Here is a 19813-nt window from a genome sequence, read left to right on the forward strand (position 1 = left end):
TCTGTTGTCAACTGTCTCCTCAGCATCTCTAACAGTGTTAACAATTTTCTATCCCCACCCCCATTGTTTTGAAACAGGGTTTCTCTGTGTAATCATGGCTGTCTTAGAACTCAGTCTGTAGACTAGGCTGTCCTCAAAGTCAGAGATCAGCCTACCTCTGCCTCCAAAGTGCTAGGGATCAAGGGTGTGCGCCACCACCATCCAGCAATAATTTTCTACTTAAGATACAGGACAAAGAATGCCAAAGCTATTGTCACCTTTCATAGAGACCTACCAATTCCATCAAGAAACTGGCCTGCTCTTCTCCATGTGTCATAGTGCTAACTCCCAGCACGTCTGCATGAGATTGCCTCTTCCAGTTCCCTAAGCATTCTCATATGTGGCTGCAGGAACAGGATACAAATTCTCTGGATGAATACTGTCAAGGAGCTGGTGACACTAAGGCATGGCACTTAGCACAGAAGCCAATATTAACATTTACCAGCCATGAAGGGTAGTATCAGTCTCAACTTGGGACACTGTAGCTGCTACGCTACAGACCTGCTTCTGTCTGAAGATGCAGAGGACAGGAGGACATCATCACCATGGCCATCAGCAGTTTTCTTGTCAGTTCACACTGTATATGATGTTTCCTTGTGGATACAGGAAATGGAACCACTGGCTGCCATGCAGAGTATGTCCCTTAAGAGGGACACTTGTGGGGGTATGTAGGTGATAACCAAGTCTTTCTTTGTAATGGCTCATTTTTCTCACTTATCTTTTAACTCTGCTTAGTACCACACTTCTGGCACCTCTTGCCTCATGGAGTTAAAGGCTTCAATGTGAGGTGGAGACTTCACAGCTTCCTTTGTTGCTTTTTCAGTAATACAAGCAGAACAGACACATTATTTTCTAAGAAAAACTTGATAAAAAGGGGACAATCAGAGCCAAACATGAGTGTAACAGACATGGTAAGAAAACATGGAACTAAAGCTGGCAAGTTTACTCTTTGCATTTTCACCTCAATTAGTAATGAAAATTAAAATACGATGTGGGAACATATTATATTGTGCCAATTAAAAATCAATTTAATGTGATTTTCCTCTAGCCTACTATTTCATCACCAGTCACACAGGTATGTTTACATTTACTGTGGGCACATCTCTACCCACATTCAAGTGCAGGTTGAAGCAGTTTCCCCTTTCTTCTTCAGTCATGAGCTTGCTATGTACCTCTGATGGGCCTTACACTTAGAATTCTCCTGTTTTAGACTCTCTAGTGCATGGCATATGTCACGATACTTGGCTGTTCCTTGTGAATTTTATTCATTTTTAAAAAAGATTTTGTGTGTCTGTGTGTGTATGTATGTGTGTACACACACACACACACACACACACACACACACACACACACACACACACACACACACACACGCATGCATATGCCCAGAGGCCAGAGACTGCAGAAGTCCCCTGGAGCTGGAATTATAGGCGGCCATGAGCTGCCCGCCATCATCACTGGGAACTAAACTTGAAAGTGTTCTTACAACTGCTGAGCCAGCTCTCCATGTTCGAACTGAATATAGGCTACTTCTACTTTTTAAAAACTTACAAACCAAACCAAACAAAAAACCCAAACAAACAAAAAACCTCCAAACCCCAAACCAACTACTTCTGCAAAAAGTAAAACACAGTAAAAAGCTGAAGCTATTGTCTGTATTTTGAAACTGATGATCTCAGTACTTAATGTGGAAGAAAATAAAAGACAAAGCTCAGTCCATTCTGAGACAGAGACAGGTGAGAGGCCCCGTAAGACGACGTTCTGTACGCTACTCATGACTCGGGGGTTAAGTTCAAAAGGGTAGCTATGTAGCTATGTATGCCAGGCTGACCTTAAACTCACAGATCTCTGCCAGCCCCTGTCTGCTAAATTTTGGGATTAAAGACAGATGCCACCACACCTGGTGCTATACAGTTATTCTCAAAGTTCCCTTTACCAACACAAGTAAAATGGTTTTGGCTCAATGTACTGAAATAACACAAGTGCTGGATCTATGCTGAAGGTTATGGAGAAATGTTTTACCCAGAAAGTCTTTCAGCTTGATCTTAACTGGTTTTAACCTAGCAGGACAAATTTATGCCTGAGAAAAACAAAGAAAAATTCTCTTTTGCAATAGAAGCTTAACCCTAAAAACTGACCGTGGTGAAGGTCATGTGCTAAGCATGGGAGAAAATAACCTAAGCTTAGCCTGCACTTGCTTCACTGCTGTTTTGCTAGATCACTTTGGTAAGCAGCTTATGTGAAGGGCTGGATGTCGTGAAGCTGATATGCACTAAATATGTATACACCAGGCAAGTCCATGACACAAGACTAGACAAACTCATTGTTTTAGAATCAGACCCTGTTTGGAGGCACAAGTAATATTTATTTCAGTTTTCAGTCAAGGTACTAACCACATGAAATGAAGGCTTACATACAGCATACGTCGTCCTGAGTACGCAGCAGCAGCACTTCAACCCTTACAGAATTGACCCGTGTACAGCACTGTACCCCATCTAATAGCAATGTGAACACCCATATGTTAGGCCAGATTCCACTGTGCTCAAATAGCGATGAGGAAGTCCTCGGGCACAGTGCCACACCGTGAGAGCACTGCAATAGCACTCCACCTGCTCTACAGATGCAGCTGACCGTGAATACTCATAGATGCCTCTGCAGCACCTCACAGCTTCACACACAACACAACTCATGTCACACTACTGAACATACCTTAACAGCTTGCTTTCTTTCTCTTTTAAACAGTTCTGACTTTGGGTAAAGTAAAATGTCCCTTATATACAAATATATAAACCCTAACTACTAGCTTTTCAAAAATCTTTAGTTCTGGTTCTAACATTTCTTTAAAGAGGAAAGCAAGTCACCTGCCCTTTCACCACATTAAGAAACAATGTGCTTTCAGGTGAGAAGCTCAGGCTGCAACTACTGCCTGGACCACATGCATGACCTTAGGTACTTCTTGGCGTCAGTTTACCTGTCCCTGCTTTAGGACAACCCAGCCTAAGTTACCCAGGAAATGTATTCAACCATTTACAAAAACAGTCTTACATGCATTTTACATTTAAAATCGTGGTCTTATTTACTTGTAATATATTCATCCCCACAAGATAGGTAAACACTAAAAAGTATTGCCCCCAACATAAAAAATATATATTATTTCTTTCCTTTGTCATTTATGTATATAAATACTTTACTGAAGATGCATCATTCAAATAAACAAATGTAAAAATTGCTTTATATAAAGTGTAGTTCTTTGCTATTTAGCAATATAAAATGATTACAATATAATTAGTCATTAAGGAGCTAAATTCAAGAGTTGCAAACCATGACAGCAGTGAACAGTCCCTTGTACAAGAGTCCATTTGAAAAGAAGTCAAGTAAATTTTGTAACAGATTACATAAACACTTGAGTCACCAGTGCACTAGGATGCATTATAGCCCCGCCTCCCCGGTGCTCTTTGTCTCGTCTGGGCTGGATGTGGAACTTACTGCTCACTTTTTGGTGGTTCTTGTTTTCCATTAAGCTCTTGATCAACTCTGTTCAATAAAAAATACAGCTAATTAAAAACAGTCATGACACTGGCAGCTGGATGATTTCATTCTGAGAATGACTACTTTTAGCACAAATTATTCTGTTAAAAAAACAAAGCTTTGCAAACAAAACAGATACTAGGGGAAAAAAACCAAACATTTCTCAAAAGGAACAGAATTTTTCTAATCAACTGGACCCTGGCAAGGATACAAACATTGTCACTATTTCTTTAAAGACCACAGGATACTTTATGTTCATAGCCTTAACATCCTGAGAGCTGATGAATTATTATATATATGTATACACAATTCCACTACAGCAAGAAGTTTAGTGGGTAAGACTATTGACAGAAAATCAGCTCTCAAAAATGACTGTTAACTGAAATTTAAATGCACCACTTAAACCACCAACTGACCAATTAACGTTTTAAAATCCAGAACCAAACTGTATTACAGAATAGCAACTATTTTCTGGAACTCACTGGTACACTGTGTGTGAACGCTTTTCATTTATTATGAAAGCCATACGGACTTAACATTCAGAAGTATCTATAAGGGTTAAAAAATCTCACTGGATTAATGGTTGGTTGCCAGAGGTACTAAGAAAAAGTAGGCACATGGAGATGAGAAGAGAATGTGGTAACAGTACTGACTCTGTGGTAGTATGGCTCGTGTGGGATTCATAAGTCACACTAGTACAGAGCAGGACGGTCCTTTTCACACCTGTTCCATTACTACAATCACCTAATTATCTGTCAATCAAAAGTAAAAAGCCCTGGTCTGTTGGCATCAAAGATTACCTAATACTCTTGTTAAGGCCTACAATACACAACTGATTTTTTAAAATATGAACTAGTATTAAGAAGTAATTATAGGCACTGTTGAAGCATGGCAGCTGCCTGGCCACAGAACACCACGCTACAGAAAGAAAAGAGGTAAAACATTTAAAAGGACTATACTTCAATCCTTAGTTCTTAGCCAATACTGGGAACACCTCTCTGGGTTCCACTTAACGGATGCTTGCCACATCTACCACCCCATGTCTGTATTTAGAACTAATAAAACAAATATTTCTCAAATCATCTTTTTAATATTAAAGGAAGTTTTGTAAGAATTAAGTGCTGAAAGACATCTGTAATCACCCTACTGAGGAATGAACACAAGCAAAATGGAAAAAAAAAACAAGATAAATGACTATTTCATTTTTCAGCAGGGGAACATAGAATAAAGAGAAAAGCAGAAGGGATTCTAAGGGAGAAATACTCAGGATGGAATAACTGTGAATGCTTTCAAACAACAGAAGTAAAACATTAAGTTTTACTTTTTATGAGATGCTTGGATTACTTCTGACAGCTGATAAAACACTAAAACCCTTTTTAAAGGGTTATTACCAGCACATTTCCTCAAAAACAAAGCCCCCCCCCCCCCAGTGTCCCTTCCCCCAGCTCCTGAAACTCACTATGTAGATCTGGCCACCCTCAATTCACAGAATCTGCTGGTCTCTGCCTCTCAAGTGCTGTGATTAAAGGCACTTGCCAGCCCCAACTCCCAGCAAGTCATTTTAAAGTCTAGAAGGTAGGTGGCTTCAAACTACTAGCTATAATTATCGATGATACTTTGAGTTTCATCCACTCGTCAGGCATATACACAGCATTGCCTAGAGAGAAAAGCAAAACCCCATTACCTAAGCTACTGCTGACATACTGCTTTACACAAGATTAGTGAATCTTGTTTAAACTGTAAAGTGCTACACAGAAATAACTCTTAAATGATTCGCTGAATTCTCACCAAAAGAATCAAACTGTTCAGAATTAAGACTACACCAGCAAAGATTCTAACTAGTCCCACAGATGCAAATCTCTCATCTTAGTCTCTAAGATCATATTAAGTGACATTTTGCTAATGCTGTTGTTAAAATCTAAAAATAAAATGAAGTCTATTAACAGTGGGTGAGGTGGTAGCGCGACACAACCTCACATCTGGATACTGAAGCAGAGACTGTGAGAGAGAGGCCAGCCTGAGATACAGAGTAAGACCAGCTCCAAAACATAACAAAACTCCCAAACTAAGCTATGAAGAAATGAGGCCCAAGGCTCATGATTTTCTAAACTACTATATGAAATGCTAAACTATTTTATACTCTGCCTTTCATCTTTATACTAAGAAATTAACAAATGAAAGGTTGTTACACTCAAAGCAGAAGTGTTCAAAATTAAATTTAAAGTAGAAAGCAGAGTGTTTAACTGTTAAATGATATACTGAATTTTAGGTATTTTATCACATGTAGAGTTTGACTGGTTAGCAGGCTATTTAATTTAAGCATATAAAGAAAATCAATGTTGGTTAGCCAAAGAATATATGCATTGCAAATATAATCATTGCCCCCAAGGGAATAAGCTGTTGCTTGAAAATGTCTGTATACCTATTTCAAAAGCAAAATTCGAAAGTTTTCAAAGGCCTGGGATTTTAACCAGGGCTTCCATCATTTCTCTGGGTTCAGCACACACAGTGGGAGGGCGCTGACGTGAGCACATGCATTAGCATGCTCATATTGAGCAGGAGGAGCTTAGGGTTTGCCCTGTACTGGGCTCTGGGCAACATTTATATTTACAAATGCTATTCTCTGTTTGCAAGCTAACCAACTAGCAGCAGGGTTAGTCTTTGCGATGCAAATGGACTAGTCTAGATGCAACCCAGTCAAGGTGTGCATGTACCTTTTTTGTCTCTTTTTAAACTTTTCTTCTTCATACCTTGGTAAGGAAGAGTTATTTCAGTAAATGCACATTTTGAGATTAAAAAAAAAAAAAGACTGAACGTGTTAACTGTGTAGGCACAAGTATGAAATGCTAGCATTTAACATGATGTAGAGAATAAGAACCAACTTGGTAAACTCTGGCTCAGATACACTTAAGCCTAAACCCTTAGACCAACAGTCAGAGAAACACTTCCTGCACCACAGCTCTGTGATGCCAAGGGTTCAACCCACAGTCTCCCAAGTCTCTAAGCAGGCAGGGGAAGTGAACAGTGAAACAGGAAATTCTAGTTTCTGGAAAATATTAAGACCAAGCTGATTTAAGCAACAACTCATTTCTTTAGCAATGAGTTCCTTCAGTAATATGGTAAGCTCATTCCATGTGAGGGAGTAATATGTCAAGTAGAGAAGTTACTCTACAGGACTCCTCTTCAGGAAGTCATCTCTCAGACTGAAGGCAGTACTTAACATATAGAAGGATTCATGAGTGGTCATCACCTTGTTATGTAAATATGGTGCTGTAAGGGGAAAGCTGTGGGGAAAACAGGTTCTTCCTCTACTTCTTCCTTACAAACCCCATGTTCTAGAACACAGTGAGGTGGAGAAGCATTGCTCTTGCACAGAAACAGGAAGAGAAGGAAAGGGAGACATACTGTTTGATGCACTCTGGTATGCCAACATACTCCATGGGAACAAGCTCCGCCAGCTCTGCCAAATTAAAGACGTATCTGATTTTCTGACTGAATTTTGAACTGGGAAGAAAACACAAACAATTATCTCAGTACTTCTGACACCTAAAACTGACATTTAAATACAATTTTTTAAAATGGACACTCAGAAAATTACCTGATAAATGGTCTTGTAACAGCCAGAAGTGTTCGGATAAACCAAGAGGGGTGCACAATGATTAGAGACTTTAGGTTTTTCCTTAACCTGGAGACAAAAAGAAAAAAAAATTATACAAATTTCTACAAATTATAGCACAAAAAAGTTAGACATAAATGAATATAATGCAAGTTTGTACAAAATAGATGGAAAAAAGTTACCAAAAATCTCCATTTCTGTATAAACACTTCTAAAGACAAGAAAATACATTCTTCCCTCCTATGCTGTGAAATATAATTTATTTAATTTGTCCAAAATCATGTCTTATTTTGCCTGCTTTCAAATGTCTCCTAGCATACACACTGATCCAGCAAGGAAAGAGCTGATACTGAACATGAAAGTAAACCACTTTTTCTGTTCGAATCTAGGGAGAAACTGGTATTTGCTTCTAACATCGTAAAAGGCACTAACTTGTAAGGGGGCAGGGCAGAGAAAACCAAAGGAGTGAGCCCAGGAGTCAGACCCAACAACATTTAGAGTTTTAAAAATTGTCACTATAAAGTCAAAGCCTCTTTTTAGATATTTCTTTGTATTTAAAAAAATTACAGAAGATAGTGAACATGTTTGCCTATAAAAAGAAACCTATTAACAAGTCAGGGTAGCTGGGTAGTGGTGGCGTACACCTTTAATCCTAGCACTTAGGAGGCAGTCTACCGAGTGAGTTCCAGGATAGGTAGGACTACAGAGAAACCCTGTCTTGAAAAACCAAAAACCAAACCAAAACAAAAATCCAACAACAAAAAAACAAAACAAAAAAACAAGTCAGGGTAAACCACTTGAATCAACTAAAACAAAACTGAACCATTAGCAAGATTAAAGTTGCTTCACTGGTGTGGACAAATGAGTCTCAAGAGAACACACTTTCAGTGTTTGTTCTGAAAAACTATAGCTGGACTAGTATCTTTAAGAGACCTGAGAGCTGGGGGATGGCCTGGTAAGTCCAGTGCCTATAGTGTCAGCATGGGACCTAGGTCTCATTCCCCAGAACCCAGATGAAAAAGAGAATACTGTGGAAGATATGTAATCTCAGTGCTGGAGCTCTCTTAGGTACCTGGCTTATTAGCTCCAGGTCTGAGCTAGAAACTGTCTCAACAAAGAGGCTAGCATTTGAGTAGTAAGCTTAGTGACTCCTCCTGGCTTCCACACACAACTTGAGCAGCTGCACTGGCCCCACAGTAGAGTACACAGCAGGGAGACACTGTCCAAGATGAATATTAAATAATGTGTTCCAAATGTCATAGGAAAGAATGGAGAGCAATCTTGTGTGTTCTGAAGAATTAAAGTCACTGTTACTAAAAGCAGACTCAAGTTATTCACCATGTCATTGTTCAGTGCCAGCTTTAAAAAAATAAAAACATACAGAAGTTGACAAATACAACCGAAGAAATTGATGTTGTCTTTAAATGGCAACAGAAAGCATATTTTAATCTAATAAAACTATTGTAAAAATCTCTCAGCCAAGTCTACATCACCGTCTGTCAATTTGCTGGTAGCATCTCCTGAGCCATCCCAGACTGGGCATTTTCCTTCGAGTTGTCGCGCCATTTAAGTAAATGATCATGTAGTTCTCTGCTACCAACAGTTCTAAAGTGCCAATAACATATCTATAAAAACAAATTAAGTATATGTGTTAGCTGTCACCATTCAGAACTGAACAGGCTCCCAAATGAACACAGTTCCCTCCCTTTCACAGTAAGAGCAAGCACCTGCAGTAGGTGATGGAATTGTTTAAAACAAAGTCACAACAAATCCTGCAGCCTGAATGGCACTGGGTGTGGTCAGGGGACAGGTGGGACCAGGGCATGGCATGCTTGGCTTTTTCTCTGTGTATACTTGAGAGCTTCACAGTATAAAATGAGAAACTGCACTAAGTCAAGAAAAAGAGTGACTTGTTGGTTCACTACGTCAAGTCCCAGGGATATAATTAATTTAGTCATATAATTTTGAGATGGTCAGTTACCTTTTTAAGCAATGTTTTCAAACACTGAAGTTGGATGAGATAATATATATTAATTTTAAAATGAAACGTTTTTCTACTGAGTTGCAAAACAGTGTCATAATGCTAAAACATAAAGACCTAGGGACTCAGAAATAGGGTGACGTCTATATGTTGTTACTGTTATTGCCTGACAGAATATATATATATGCCAGGCCAGAGTAGTCACTCAACTGTATCCCCAGTTCTTCACATTTTATTTTGCTACAAGGTCTCATTAGGCTGCCCAGGCTGACCCTAACCTTGATCTGTATATAGTTTGGTCATGCCGTCAACTTTTGATCCTTCTCCCTTAACCTCCTGAATAGCTGATTATTGGCCTGTACCATCAAGCTGGCTTTCTTTCTAGTTTTTATAAGACTTTCATAAATTATGAGTCTAATGAGTTCAGAATTCTGTTCAAACATCTTAAGATACAGTTACTTGGGAGGGAAATGGTGGCTCATGCCTTTAATCCAGCACTCAGGAGGCAGAGACATGCAGATCTCTGTGAGTTCAAGGCCAGCCTGGGTTACAGAATGAGTTCTGGGACAGCCAAGGAGACACAAAGAAACCCTGTCTTGAACACAGCCCCCAAAAGCCATACTTACTTAAAGAGATTGTCCATCAAATATCTATAGTTAGGCTGACCACTCTCAGGCATGAAGCAGACAGCAAATACAACGATGGCATTCAAGCCATCCCCATAATAGCCTGGGAAGACAAAAGAAGGGTAAAATCTTTGGCATAATTTTACTCTATAGAATTATCACTTCTATGTATATGTGACTGCAGAGCTTCCAGGTAAACAATGACTATAGGGATGAGCAAGAGATGCAGCTCGCAAAGCAAACTAAGTGGGAACAGTTTCTAAAGAAAAGCTCATCTGGCCAGTGTCTGGACTTTGAGACTATAACACATTTTATCCAGTGTAACTATACTCTGACCAGGAAAATGCTGACATTTTGACATAGCACCTAGGAGCACTCCTATATTCTATGGTCAGACTAACAGTGTGACAACGTACAGTTTCTGACTGGCTCACAAGTCTCCTAGGGGAATAAACTATTTTTGTGTATCTCCAAGATAAAAAAACAACCAACCAAACAAAAGAAAACCAACAGTGCTCCACTGAGCTAGATGAATTGTGCCGTGAAAAGCTGAAGTCAAGTCTAAGCCTCACAAAGCCCAAGAGGAGGCTTGTGCTAACATTGCAGTATCCCAGTCAGAGACCAAACTGCAAACAACTCAAGACTCAACCCTGTAGCAGATGCACACAAGCAGTTTATTTGGGCCATGAAATATTCAGTGATAGAGAATACACTAGACCCATGATATGGCTGTAGCTGCTCAGAAACATGCTGGATGATGGGAAGTGCACACCGTGAGACCAGTCACAGAGCATTTACTTCTTAAGAGGCAAAGCTGACTATGAGCAAGATTGTGAGTAGTGGTTATAGAGAGGATGGACTTACTAGAAAGGTGTCGATATTCCTGGACAAAGTGAAATGTTCTATATGGGCATGCATTGTATCTATGTGTACATATATGTACATGTTTGAATATACTGAGAAACATACAAGTTTTTGCTGAAAATCATCTTAACTGTATTAGTTAAGTAAACTAAGATAAGTAAATGCTTGCAAAAGGTTCAAGAAACTAACTTCTTTTGTTTGTTTGTTTTTTTGTTTTGTTTTGTTTTGTTTCCGAGACAGGGTTTCTCTGTGTAGTCCTGGCTGTTCTGGAACTCACTCTGTAGACCAGGCTAGCCTCCAACTCAGAAATCTGCCTGCCTCTGCCTCCTAAGTGCTGGTATTAAAGGCATGCGCCACCACCGCCTGGCAGAAACTAACTTCTTTTGAGCAGTAAACATACAGGGTGAAACTATTATACTTTTAAAACTTATAGTAAACACCTAAAAATACTGTTTAAAAGTTATTTGTATGGTGCCCATACAGGCCATAAGAAGGTATTGGATTCCATGGGACTGGAATTGCAGCCGGCTGAGAGATATCATGTGGGTGCTACGAATTGAACTTGGATTCACTGGAGGAGCAGTCAGTAATTATTACTGCTGACCCATATTTCCAGCTCCTATATAAGTAATTCTTAGTTGTCCTTTTATCATTTTACTTCAAGCCTTTAAAATCCTTGAGCTGGAGAGATGGCTCAGCAGCTAAGAGCACTCGCTGGCTGTTCTTCCAGAGGACTCAGATTCCCAGTCTGATGCCCTCTGCTGGATCTGATGCCCTCCCAGGATCTGATGCCCTCTGCTGGCCTCTATGAAGACATGAGATACCTAAGTGGTGGTGTCCAGACATACATACAGGCAAACACACATCTACATTAGAAAAAATCAAAACAAAGTATTAAAGCTTTGATATCAAAATGTCAGAGAATTTTTCTTTTTCTTTCAAAACAAGCTACTATCTCTAGGCACATTTTTTGACAGCATGAAACTTTGGACACTGCATCAAAAGGTCCAGAGGAGCCGCCCTATCCTTACCTCCATGGCTAATAACTTTTTTGTAGGGTTCGATTGCCTTCATGTCTACTCTGTGGTCCTGCTCTCCAATCCGGAACATGCGCCAGCGGCGTCCATCTTCCTTTTCTTCTGTGGCTGTGTATTCAGTAATTGAGCCTTTCCTAATGACTTCAGTAGTTTTGGGTTTGGGAAGATCATCTGTTAAAATAAAAGGCTTTTGAATCACAAACTATTATTTACACAATAAAAATCAAAATTGTATGTTAACCACTTTACTATCTAGATTACTCCAAGTTCTTTTCTGTTTTCCCCTTGGTGTGCTGTGGGGCTCTCCAGGCTAGTCTCACACTTTTGGGCCCAGGTGACCCTGCTTTAGTCTCCAAGCCTCTGGGAGTATAGGTGCACACCGTCACATACAGCATACAACTATTTACAGAGAATTTCAAATATATAAGCTGGCATTATCACCTTTATAACAAGAAAAGCCTTGTTCTTACTTAAGGTCAATTTATGTCTTTAAAATCAGTTTACTTGAACTTTCTACTGCCCAATTCAACAAAGCACCAAGTTATAGTGCAACATTTACATCGAGTGCAGCAAAGTAGAGCAACCAAAATCTTACTACTTTGCATGCCTTTCCAGATTTCATTCAGGACAACAGTGTCCATTAAGAGTTACTAATACAGCTTACTTCTAGTAACTATCTGAGAGCCAATTGTTTTTTAGCATATACACTAATTGTAAAACACTGTAATACAAGATAGAAAGTGGTTAACAACTCAGTGATCATTTTCCCTTTGATCAGTTTTATAAAGCAGACATGTACTTCTGAAGAACACATGCAAAAATTTACATAAATCAACACTAGCCAAAGCTCCAATGATTACGTGTAATTTATGCTTGCAGATTGCAGGTTAGTTGATTTAAAATGAAGTAATGATTTTCAAAACTTTAGTATGATAGTCCTTACCAAAAGATGGGGGGAAGGGAAACCTACTGCATGTTAGTTGTTTCCAAGACAAAGCTGTTAACGGAAAATATCCTTCCAGGAAATGACTACAGCAGCATTAAGGAGAGAAGAGACAAAACACACAGGCAGAAAACTAATTCAGTGTCTGTATACAAGATTGCTTCTTACTGGGCTGCTTATTGAACCAGTAAAACAGGGAAGGGAAAAAAAGAACGAAAGCTACAGAGTTATCACTCTTCATTACCTATTATTGTCTACCTCTTTTAAGTACAGTGTTGTTGCAAAATTCACTTTAAAGATGAAACAAAAGATTATTAACATCTGTCTAAATATCACAATCAACTACTGCCTAATTCTAGAAAGCACACAAAGCAAAACACACACCAATGCCTCTCTGAACACCAGCTAATTAGAATAGCAATGCCAGACTGGGGCTGAGCACTCACTACTTCAAGGGACAGCTTACAAGTACAGCTGTCCTCAGCACCTTCTCTGCCAATGCTTAGATAGCTATTGTTATTATTTGTGACAGGATCTATGTCGTCCTGGATGTCACTGAACTCATTATGTAGACCAGGCTGGCCTGGAATTCAAGAGATCCTCCTGCTTCTGCCTCTGGAAGGCTGGGGTTGAAGGGATGTGCCATCATGCCCAGCCCCACTGATGTTCTTTAGCATATTTTTTATATGTTTCTTTAGAGGATTTTTCCCCTCCTAGATTGACTAACAAGAATATACTAGAATATTAGGCAATACTTTGGAAGCAACTATGAAAAATCAAAACTATACAATATTGGGAAGTAAGGAAAAACAAAACTAAACTAAAGAAAGCTACCTGCATAATCTAGTCTTGAAAACTTCAAGTACTTTCAGAATCTTCTACTTTAGAAACAAACTTAGGAACTGCAGAAAAAATAACATATTTCAAACAAAATCCTTCAATGGATTTTTAGCAGGCTTTACATTTAAGATTTGGCCATATCCTACTTCTCCTAAAGAGAACACTATGGTAAACACTTTATAATATAAACATCCATTCACAAAGCTCATATAAAAAGAGTGAATTACCTTCCCACTCAAACTCATCACTGTTCTCTGATGGGGTATCTAAGCCTTCCAGGTCAACTTCTCCGCCTTCATCCAAATCATCTGACCACAGAGAGTCTTCACCAGGATCCAGGGTCAGGCTGATGTCTGGGGCCATTAGTTTCTTCCGTACTTTGTTTCCATTAACCTCTAATGAGCCTGAAATTGGAAAACAAGGAAGAAGACTGGACTACTCAGATGCTCCATTGAGAAAGAAAAGCATTTTATTCACTTCGTTCTTAAGAAAAAGATTTAAAAGAAAATTCCAAAATATTAATAAAACCTGGTTGTGATCACTGCTGCTGCATTTTAAAAGAAGATAACATTTTTATTCTATTAGTTTTAATTTTATGTGTAGGGTGCTTTGCTTGCATATATGTCTGCGCACCACTTTTGTGCCGTACCTAAGGCCAGAAGAGTTCCTCAGAAGCCCTGAAACTGGAGTTACAGGAGGCTGTGAGCTACAACATGGATGGGAAGAACTGAACCTGGGTCTCTGCAGGGGCAGCCAGGTTCTCCATTGCTAGACCATCTCTCCAGACTTAAATTTGTTTTTAAGTATGAACACGTGTGTCTGTGTGTGGGTATATGTGGCTGAGTTCAGGAGAGGATAGTGGGCCCAAGGAACTAATTATAAGCACTGTGAGATGTCCAAGTGGACTTGAAGAATGGCACTGTCTCTTCTTAAAAGAATTATTTACTACTGCTTCTTTGTCAAGAGATCAAGAATGTACCAATTTCCTTTTACACAACAGAGGCCAATTTTATAGTCATTTCTTATTAAATAGTCTCTTTTCTAAAATTTTCTAAAACCAAAGGTATATTTTTTATAAAAAAAATTCCTCAAGGATTCCAAAATTTGCCCTTTGACTCTATCAGGAAAAAGAAGAAAAAAGCTCAATGTTGGTTTTTCTCTCTCTGTATATATAAAGAAATGTATTCAAAAGTAGCACAACTTCTTACCAGGCTGTCTGTCTGGACCAGTTACATCTAGTATATCTGCTTCAATGCTGTCATCTTCTGGTAAAGGTCTAGAAGACATAGACAAGCTCTTTAATCCAGAAATTAAGAACAATTCTTTTGAAGCTCAATGATCCATTAAAATGTCAGTTATAAGGACTAAAGCTATGTTTCATAAGTTTTACCAACCAGTTTATGTGTGTGTGTGTGTTGAGGTCAGAGACAGCATTTGTCACCAGCCTGAGATTAATCAACTAACCCAGGCTGGCAGAGAGCTGAAAGCCCACTGCTCTAAAACCTAAGACTTTAGGTTAAAGCATAGCTCCCTAAAAACCTGAAGCTGAAATGATTAAAACAAATATGAAAAGATAACCAGCCACATATGTGGCGGAAAATAACTTTCATTTCCTGGTATCCAGTGATCACTTGTAACCTTCTTTTTAAAGAAGCCCAATATTCATAAGCTGACATTTCATTAAAGAAATTCTGATGTTTTGTTCCAAATCCGTTTAATAAAAAGTACTGCTCACATTGGAAAATCTTCATCCTGCCATTCTTCCTTCAGCTCCACACCTTCCATCCTCAGCCTAGACTCAATGTCAACTTCCAGCTCCTGGCAATCCAGGCAGCCAAGGTCCTGGGGGAGAAAGAAAGATGAACAACAGTTTGATTTCCACTTTGCCCTTCACCTGCCGCAAAGGTGTAGCAATCTCTCCTGAAGCTCACATCTCCACGCCAGCAGCCACAGAGGCTTTAGTTCAGTAGTCTGGTTATGAAACGACCTATTGCAAATAAATGGCATCTCTATATAGAATAAGAAATCAGACTTCTGCCCTCTGCAGAGAGGTGGGTCTAGAAGCGCACTAGCATGTTACATGTACATGCTCCTCAGCAGGGCCCAGGGCTGTGCAGGGTTTACAGCTCCTTCTCACCACTTCTAGGTCACTTCGAGTCTATTCAGGAGCTTGTCCAGTAGATGAATTGCACTGATTTCTGATGTGCTTGCTTCCCCTTTGCACCATGCCTCTGAGCACAAGGCTCAAGCTACTGATGCTATCACAGATAGATGTGCAACTATCTATTTTAAGTCATGCCCCAAAGTTTAATCTTGTTTTTTCTGCACCAACTCACCTTCTGACAGAATAAGACAGCTGAGGGACAGTATAAGGCATGAAGAAAGGCTAGAGAGATGGCTCAGTGGTCGATTCCCAGCACCACGTGATGACTCACTTGAGACCCCAGTTTCTGAGGGGCTACACACCCTCTTTTGACCTTCAAGAGTATGGCATGCATGTGGCACACAAACATGTTGACAAAACACTCATACATGAAATAAAAAATAAACAAATCTTTAAAAATTCACAACTATCAGTGGGTAAAAAGTACAACAGAAGCAGCTGGCAAATCACTGAAGCAGAGGTACTCTGCATATCAACTCATTTACATCAGTAATCAACAGAGCAAACTTCTACAGACAGCGCTGACACACAATTCTCTATCTCTGAGACAAGTCCTTGCCCTTTAGTTTAGGCTGTCTTCAAACTTGTGACCTTTCTGTTCCAGCCTCCTGAGTTCTGGGACTACAGGTATTGGCCAGATGTCTAGCTTCGAATTTTTCTTAAGAGCCACATAGCATAACTGGAACTACAGAAATAGATTAACAAAAACAAAAACAAAGTAGTAGTTATTCCAAGTGGCTGACACAGAGAAAGGGCAGCACGCCAAAGCCCTTCTCTAATACCTGATTTTTTAAAAAAGTGTACAAAAAAACAAAACAACCCCCCCCAAAAAAACAACAAAAACAAAACTTTTCTAATTAATGAGAACCATTCACATTCACATCAAATGATATTCTAAAAATAAACTAAAGGAAATTAGATCCCTGAATTGTTAAGTTTCACACAGCAAACTAAATTCATTCCTCTAATGACTAGAGTCTATCTGCTTGCTTGAGTACTTACTTACCCTTGGGAAGGTCTCAAAGGGCTAACATTTTTACAAATCTTTTTATTAGTACAAGGGGGAAAAAAAGTAACATGCCAACTTTCTGTTACTGAACTACTTGCTAGGTAAATAACCAGAATAGTTACCATGGTCTTGTCCCACCTTTCCACTGGGTATTGGGGGTGGGGTGGGGTGGGGTGGGGAGAATCAGAATATTCTGGCTATCTTTTTTAAATAACCAGAAAGAAAATCTCAGAAGTAACAGCAGTAACCGACAGTTGTGATCAATACATTAATCTCAGCACATAGAGGCGTCACCGTGGAGGCACGTCAGCCGGGCAAGCCTTGGCCAACCCCATAAGCTTCTTTTGCTTTCTGAGCCATATAAATAGTTATTATAAATGAGTTTCCCTTAAAACATATTATGAGAATACTTTGTGAGAACATAAATACATGCAGTATAATTACTGTTGGTAAAATCATTCTTCATTTGTTAGAAGAAACATTTTTCTTGTGAAATGCCTTGGAGCTGCTTTATTACTTGAAAACTAACTTTTTCAAACTGTCATGGAGGCTCAGGTTTGCAATCCTAGTACTTTGGGGCCTACAAGAGGATTGCTGCTGAGATTGAGACTAGCCTGGGCTATGCAGCTAGATCCTTGTCCTAACACAACTAAAACAACAAAAAGGGGGCTCCTTATATACAGGGTTGTAATCCAGGCTACCTCAGAGGCTGAGGCAGGAAGACTGCATGTTCAAGGCTAGCCTGAGCCTTTGCGTCAGACTCTGTTACAAAATAAAACTAGAAAGCAGGGGTCCCATTCTCAGCAGCACAAGCAAACATGGAACGCCCAAGCCCTCGAGCCCTTGCAGCCAGCTTCCTCATTTGACTCTAATGTTCTTGGTCATGTGCAGTTCACACACCTCCACATATTATTATGGATTTTTAGTTATGGGGGGATGATTAGGCTAGTTAAACAAAGAAGGAACAGAGAGAAACAGACTAACTCCACCATTTCACCAAGAACTTCATGGGTAGCAGACAAGGTAGATAAAAACAAAGCCAACAATCGAGTTCTGTTCTTGGAAGCACTTTATCACCAAGCAGCTGTAGGAACAGGAAAACAGCAAGAAAGGCGTTGGAATAAGCAGAACTGCTCTGGAGGGAATCCGGATACCTCTGACTCCCAAGTCCACTGCCTTCCCAGCTTTGCTTTTAGAACTTTAAAATGTTAGAATATAGAAACAGTACTTTAATAAACTACTTGGCAAAATAACGTACTTCCACAGAAGAAATAATCTGTTATCTGGGTAGCTTGTTAGCATCTCTTCATGGCAGTTGTATGAGGCAGTCATAATGAAATCAACAGCCTTTGACCCTAACCAGTTAAAAATCAGAGATGATGAATTCCTCCCTACACAACTTCGGAGGGGAGGTGTGAATCCAACCAAGCTAGAGAGGGAAGCCACAAGCAGCTTAGGAAGGTGAATAGAATTAAGTGTTAGGATCCTATTTTGACCTATGTAGGCTGTGACTTGACAGTTTCCATGGTAACTTTACTGTCATGTACTTTAAACACTGCTGCTAGAATAGGTGCAAGTAACTGCTGTGCACACAAAACCAAACACAGCAGCAGAAAGCCTGCACTTACACCAAAGGCTCTGCTTGATTTTTTTTTTTTCATTTATTAGCCTATATGCCCCTGAAGATCAACCACAACAAAAATCCTTGAAAACATCCTTTATATTTGCTTGTCATTGTTCCCAAATGTATAACTATATCGCTTTAAGAGTCTATCTTTTTACACACACACACACACACACACACACACACACATTTCCTAGTTCAGCAGTATCTTTTCAGCTAGAAAAGACCTAAGAATAGCACTGAGAGACAGAGAATGATTAAGAATCAAGCCCCCCTCCCCCCAAAAATGTGCAAGACAACCAAACATTGGTAACTTCAAGTATGGGTAACTTAACTAGATAACTTCAACTCTAACTTTTCTACAAGTGAGGGCTAGAGGGATGGGTCAGTGATTAAGCATGCTTGCTGCTCTTCAGATGAGCCTATTTCAGTTCCCACCACAACAGCCTATAATGCCAGCAGCTCCAGGGGTTCCGATGGCCTCTGCAGTCACCTACACATGACACCGACATATTAAGATAACTTTTGAGGGGGAAAAAACCTACAACTAAAGGGTTCTAATAAATCATAAGAAAACGTGCATTTCATTGAAGGTGGAGGTTCAAGTATAAGGGGAAACATCCTAATTAAAAGTGACGCAAAATATTAAGATGCGATCGCAAATGGAAGGCACTAGAAATACCTTGATAAATACTGCAAAAGCTGTTTCCTCAAAGAGTTCCTAGGACAAAGGAAGTTTCGAAGTAATGTAATATAGATCCAAATAAATTTCTGCTTGAACGTGAACAGACCTAGGAAGAATTCTTCAGTGGTATCGGAAGTATATACCAATCCAAAGCAACCTGGCCGATATTTAAATGAAGTTAAGTGTCTGAGAACACCCAAGGATCCGGCATTGACGTACACACCCTACCTTAGGATATCACACTCAGGAAAGTTTAAGAGAGCCCTGATGACTTATAGGCTGTTGTTTGTGTATGCTGTCTGCGTCCATCCCCCCGAGGCTATGGGGTGCACTACACGCCCAAGTTTCTTTGTTCTGCTCCGGACTGACGCCGGTTAGGAACACGGAACAAACGTGGCTAGGGGAAGCCAGGAACCGGGAGGTTCCGCCCCAGGCTCTCGGCCACAGACGGAAATGGAAGGGGGCGCGAGACTGGCACCAGTGCCCGAGGCAGGGCGGGGCCCGGCAGCGCTCGGACCCGGAACGTGAACGCGCCAGTCCACGACTGCCGCCTCCGCCTGGCCTTGCAGATCCTCCCGCAGCCCTCCAGCTGCGCCGTAGCCCAGCCTGCTACCCCGGCCGCGCTCACCCCGGAGGAAGCCGCGGCCCCCTCGTCCTCTTTGCCCCTCCAGGCCGGCGACGTGGGGCTGACGGCCAGGTCGCAGAAAGCGGCGCCGGGCAGAGCCCGCTGCCCTTGGTCGGCTGTGGAGACGGGGCCCAGCTTTTCTCAGACAGTCTCAGCTGCCGTCCAAGCGGCAGCAGCTGACCCGGATTCAGTGCGCACGTCCCGGCGGAAGTGACCACCTCCGGACCGGCGC

At 40.4% G+C, this 19813-nt stretch overlaps 1 protein-coding gene across 3 annotated transcripts; it reads right to left on the minus strand.

The window, feature by feature from the left end:
- Positions 1-2383: 2383 nt before the first annotated feature.
- Positions 2384-19677, minus strand: Bnip2 (BCL2 interacting protein 2). Of its 3 annotated transcripts, none has more exons than XM_052187904.1 (11): positions 19585-19677; positions 15210-15316; positions 14683-14750; positions 13702-13878; positions 11686-11862; positions 9791-9893; positions 8677-8808; positions 7166-7252; positions 6973-7071; positions 6282-6317; positions 2384-3573 (listed from the first exon to the last, which is right to left on the minus strand). In XM_052187904.1, exons 2-11 carry the CDS (start codon positions 15257-15259, stop codon positions 3522-3524), a joined length of 981 nt encoding a protein of 326 aa, XP_052043864.1. In that variant the 5' UTR covers positions 15260-15316; positions 19585-19677; the 3' UTR covers positions 2384-3521. The 3 variants fall into 3 exon arrangements, with proteins under 3 accessions (XP_052043864.1, XP_052043865.1, XP_052043866.1); XM_052187905.1 differs by lacking the exon at positions 19585-19677 and adding an exon at positions 19185-19303; XM_052187906.1 differs by lacking the exon at positions 6282-6317.
- Between the last annotated feature and the right edge of the window lie 136 nt (positions 19678-19813).

The sequence above is a fragment of the Apodemus sylvaticus genome, chromosome 7 (genome assembly GCF_947179515.1).
Source record: "Apodemus sylvaticus chromosome 7, mApoSyl1.1, whole genome shotgun sequence".
Taxonomy (NCBI): domain Eukaryota; kingdom Metazoa; phylum Chordata; class Mammalia; order Rodentia; family Muridae; genus Apodemus; species Apodemus sylvaticus.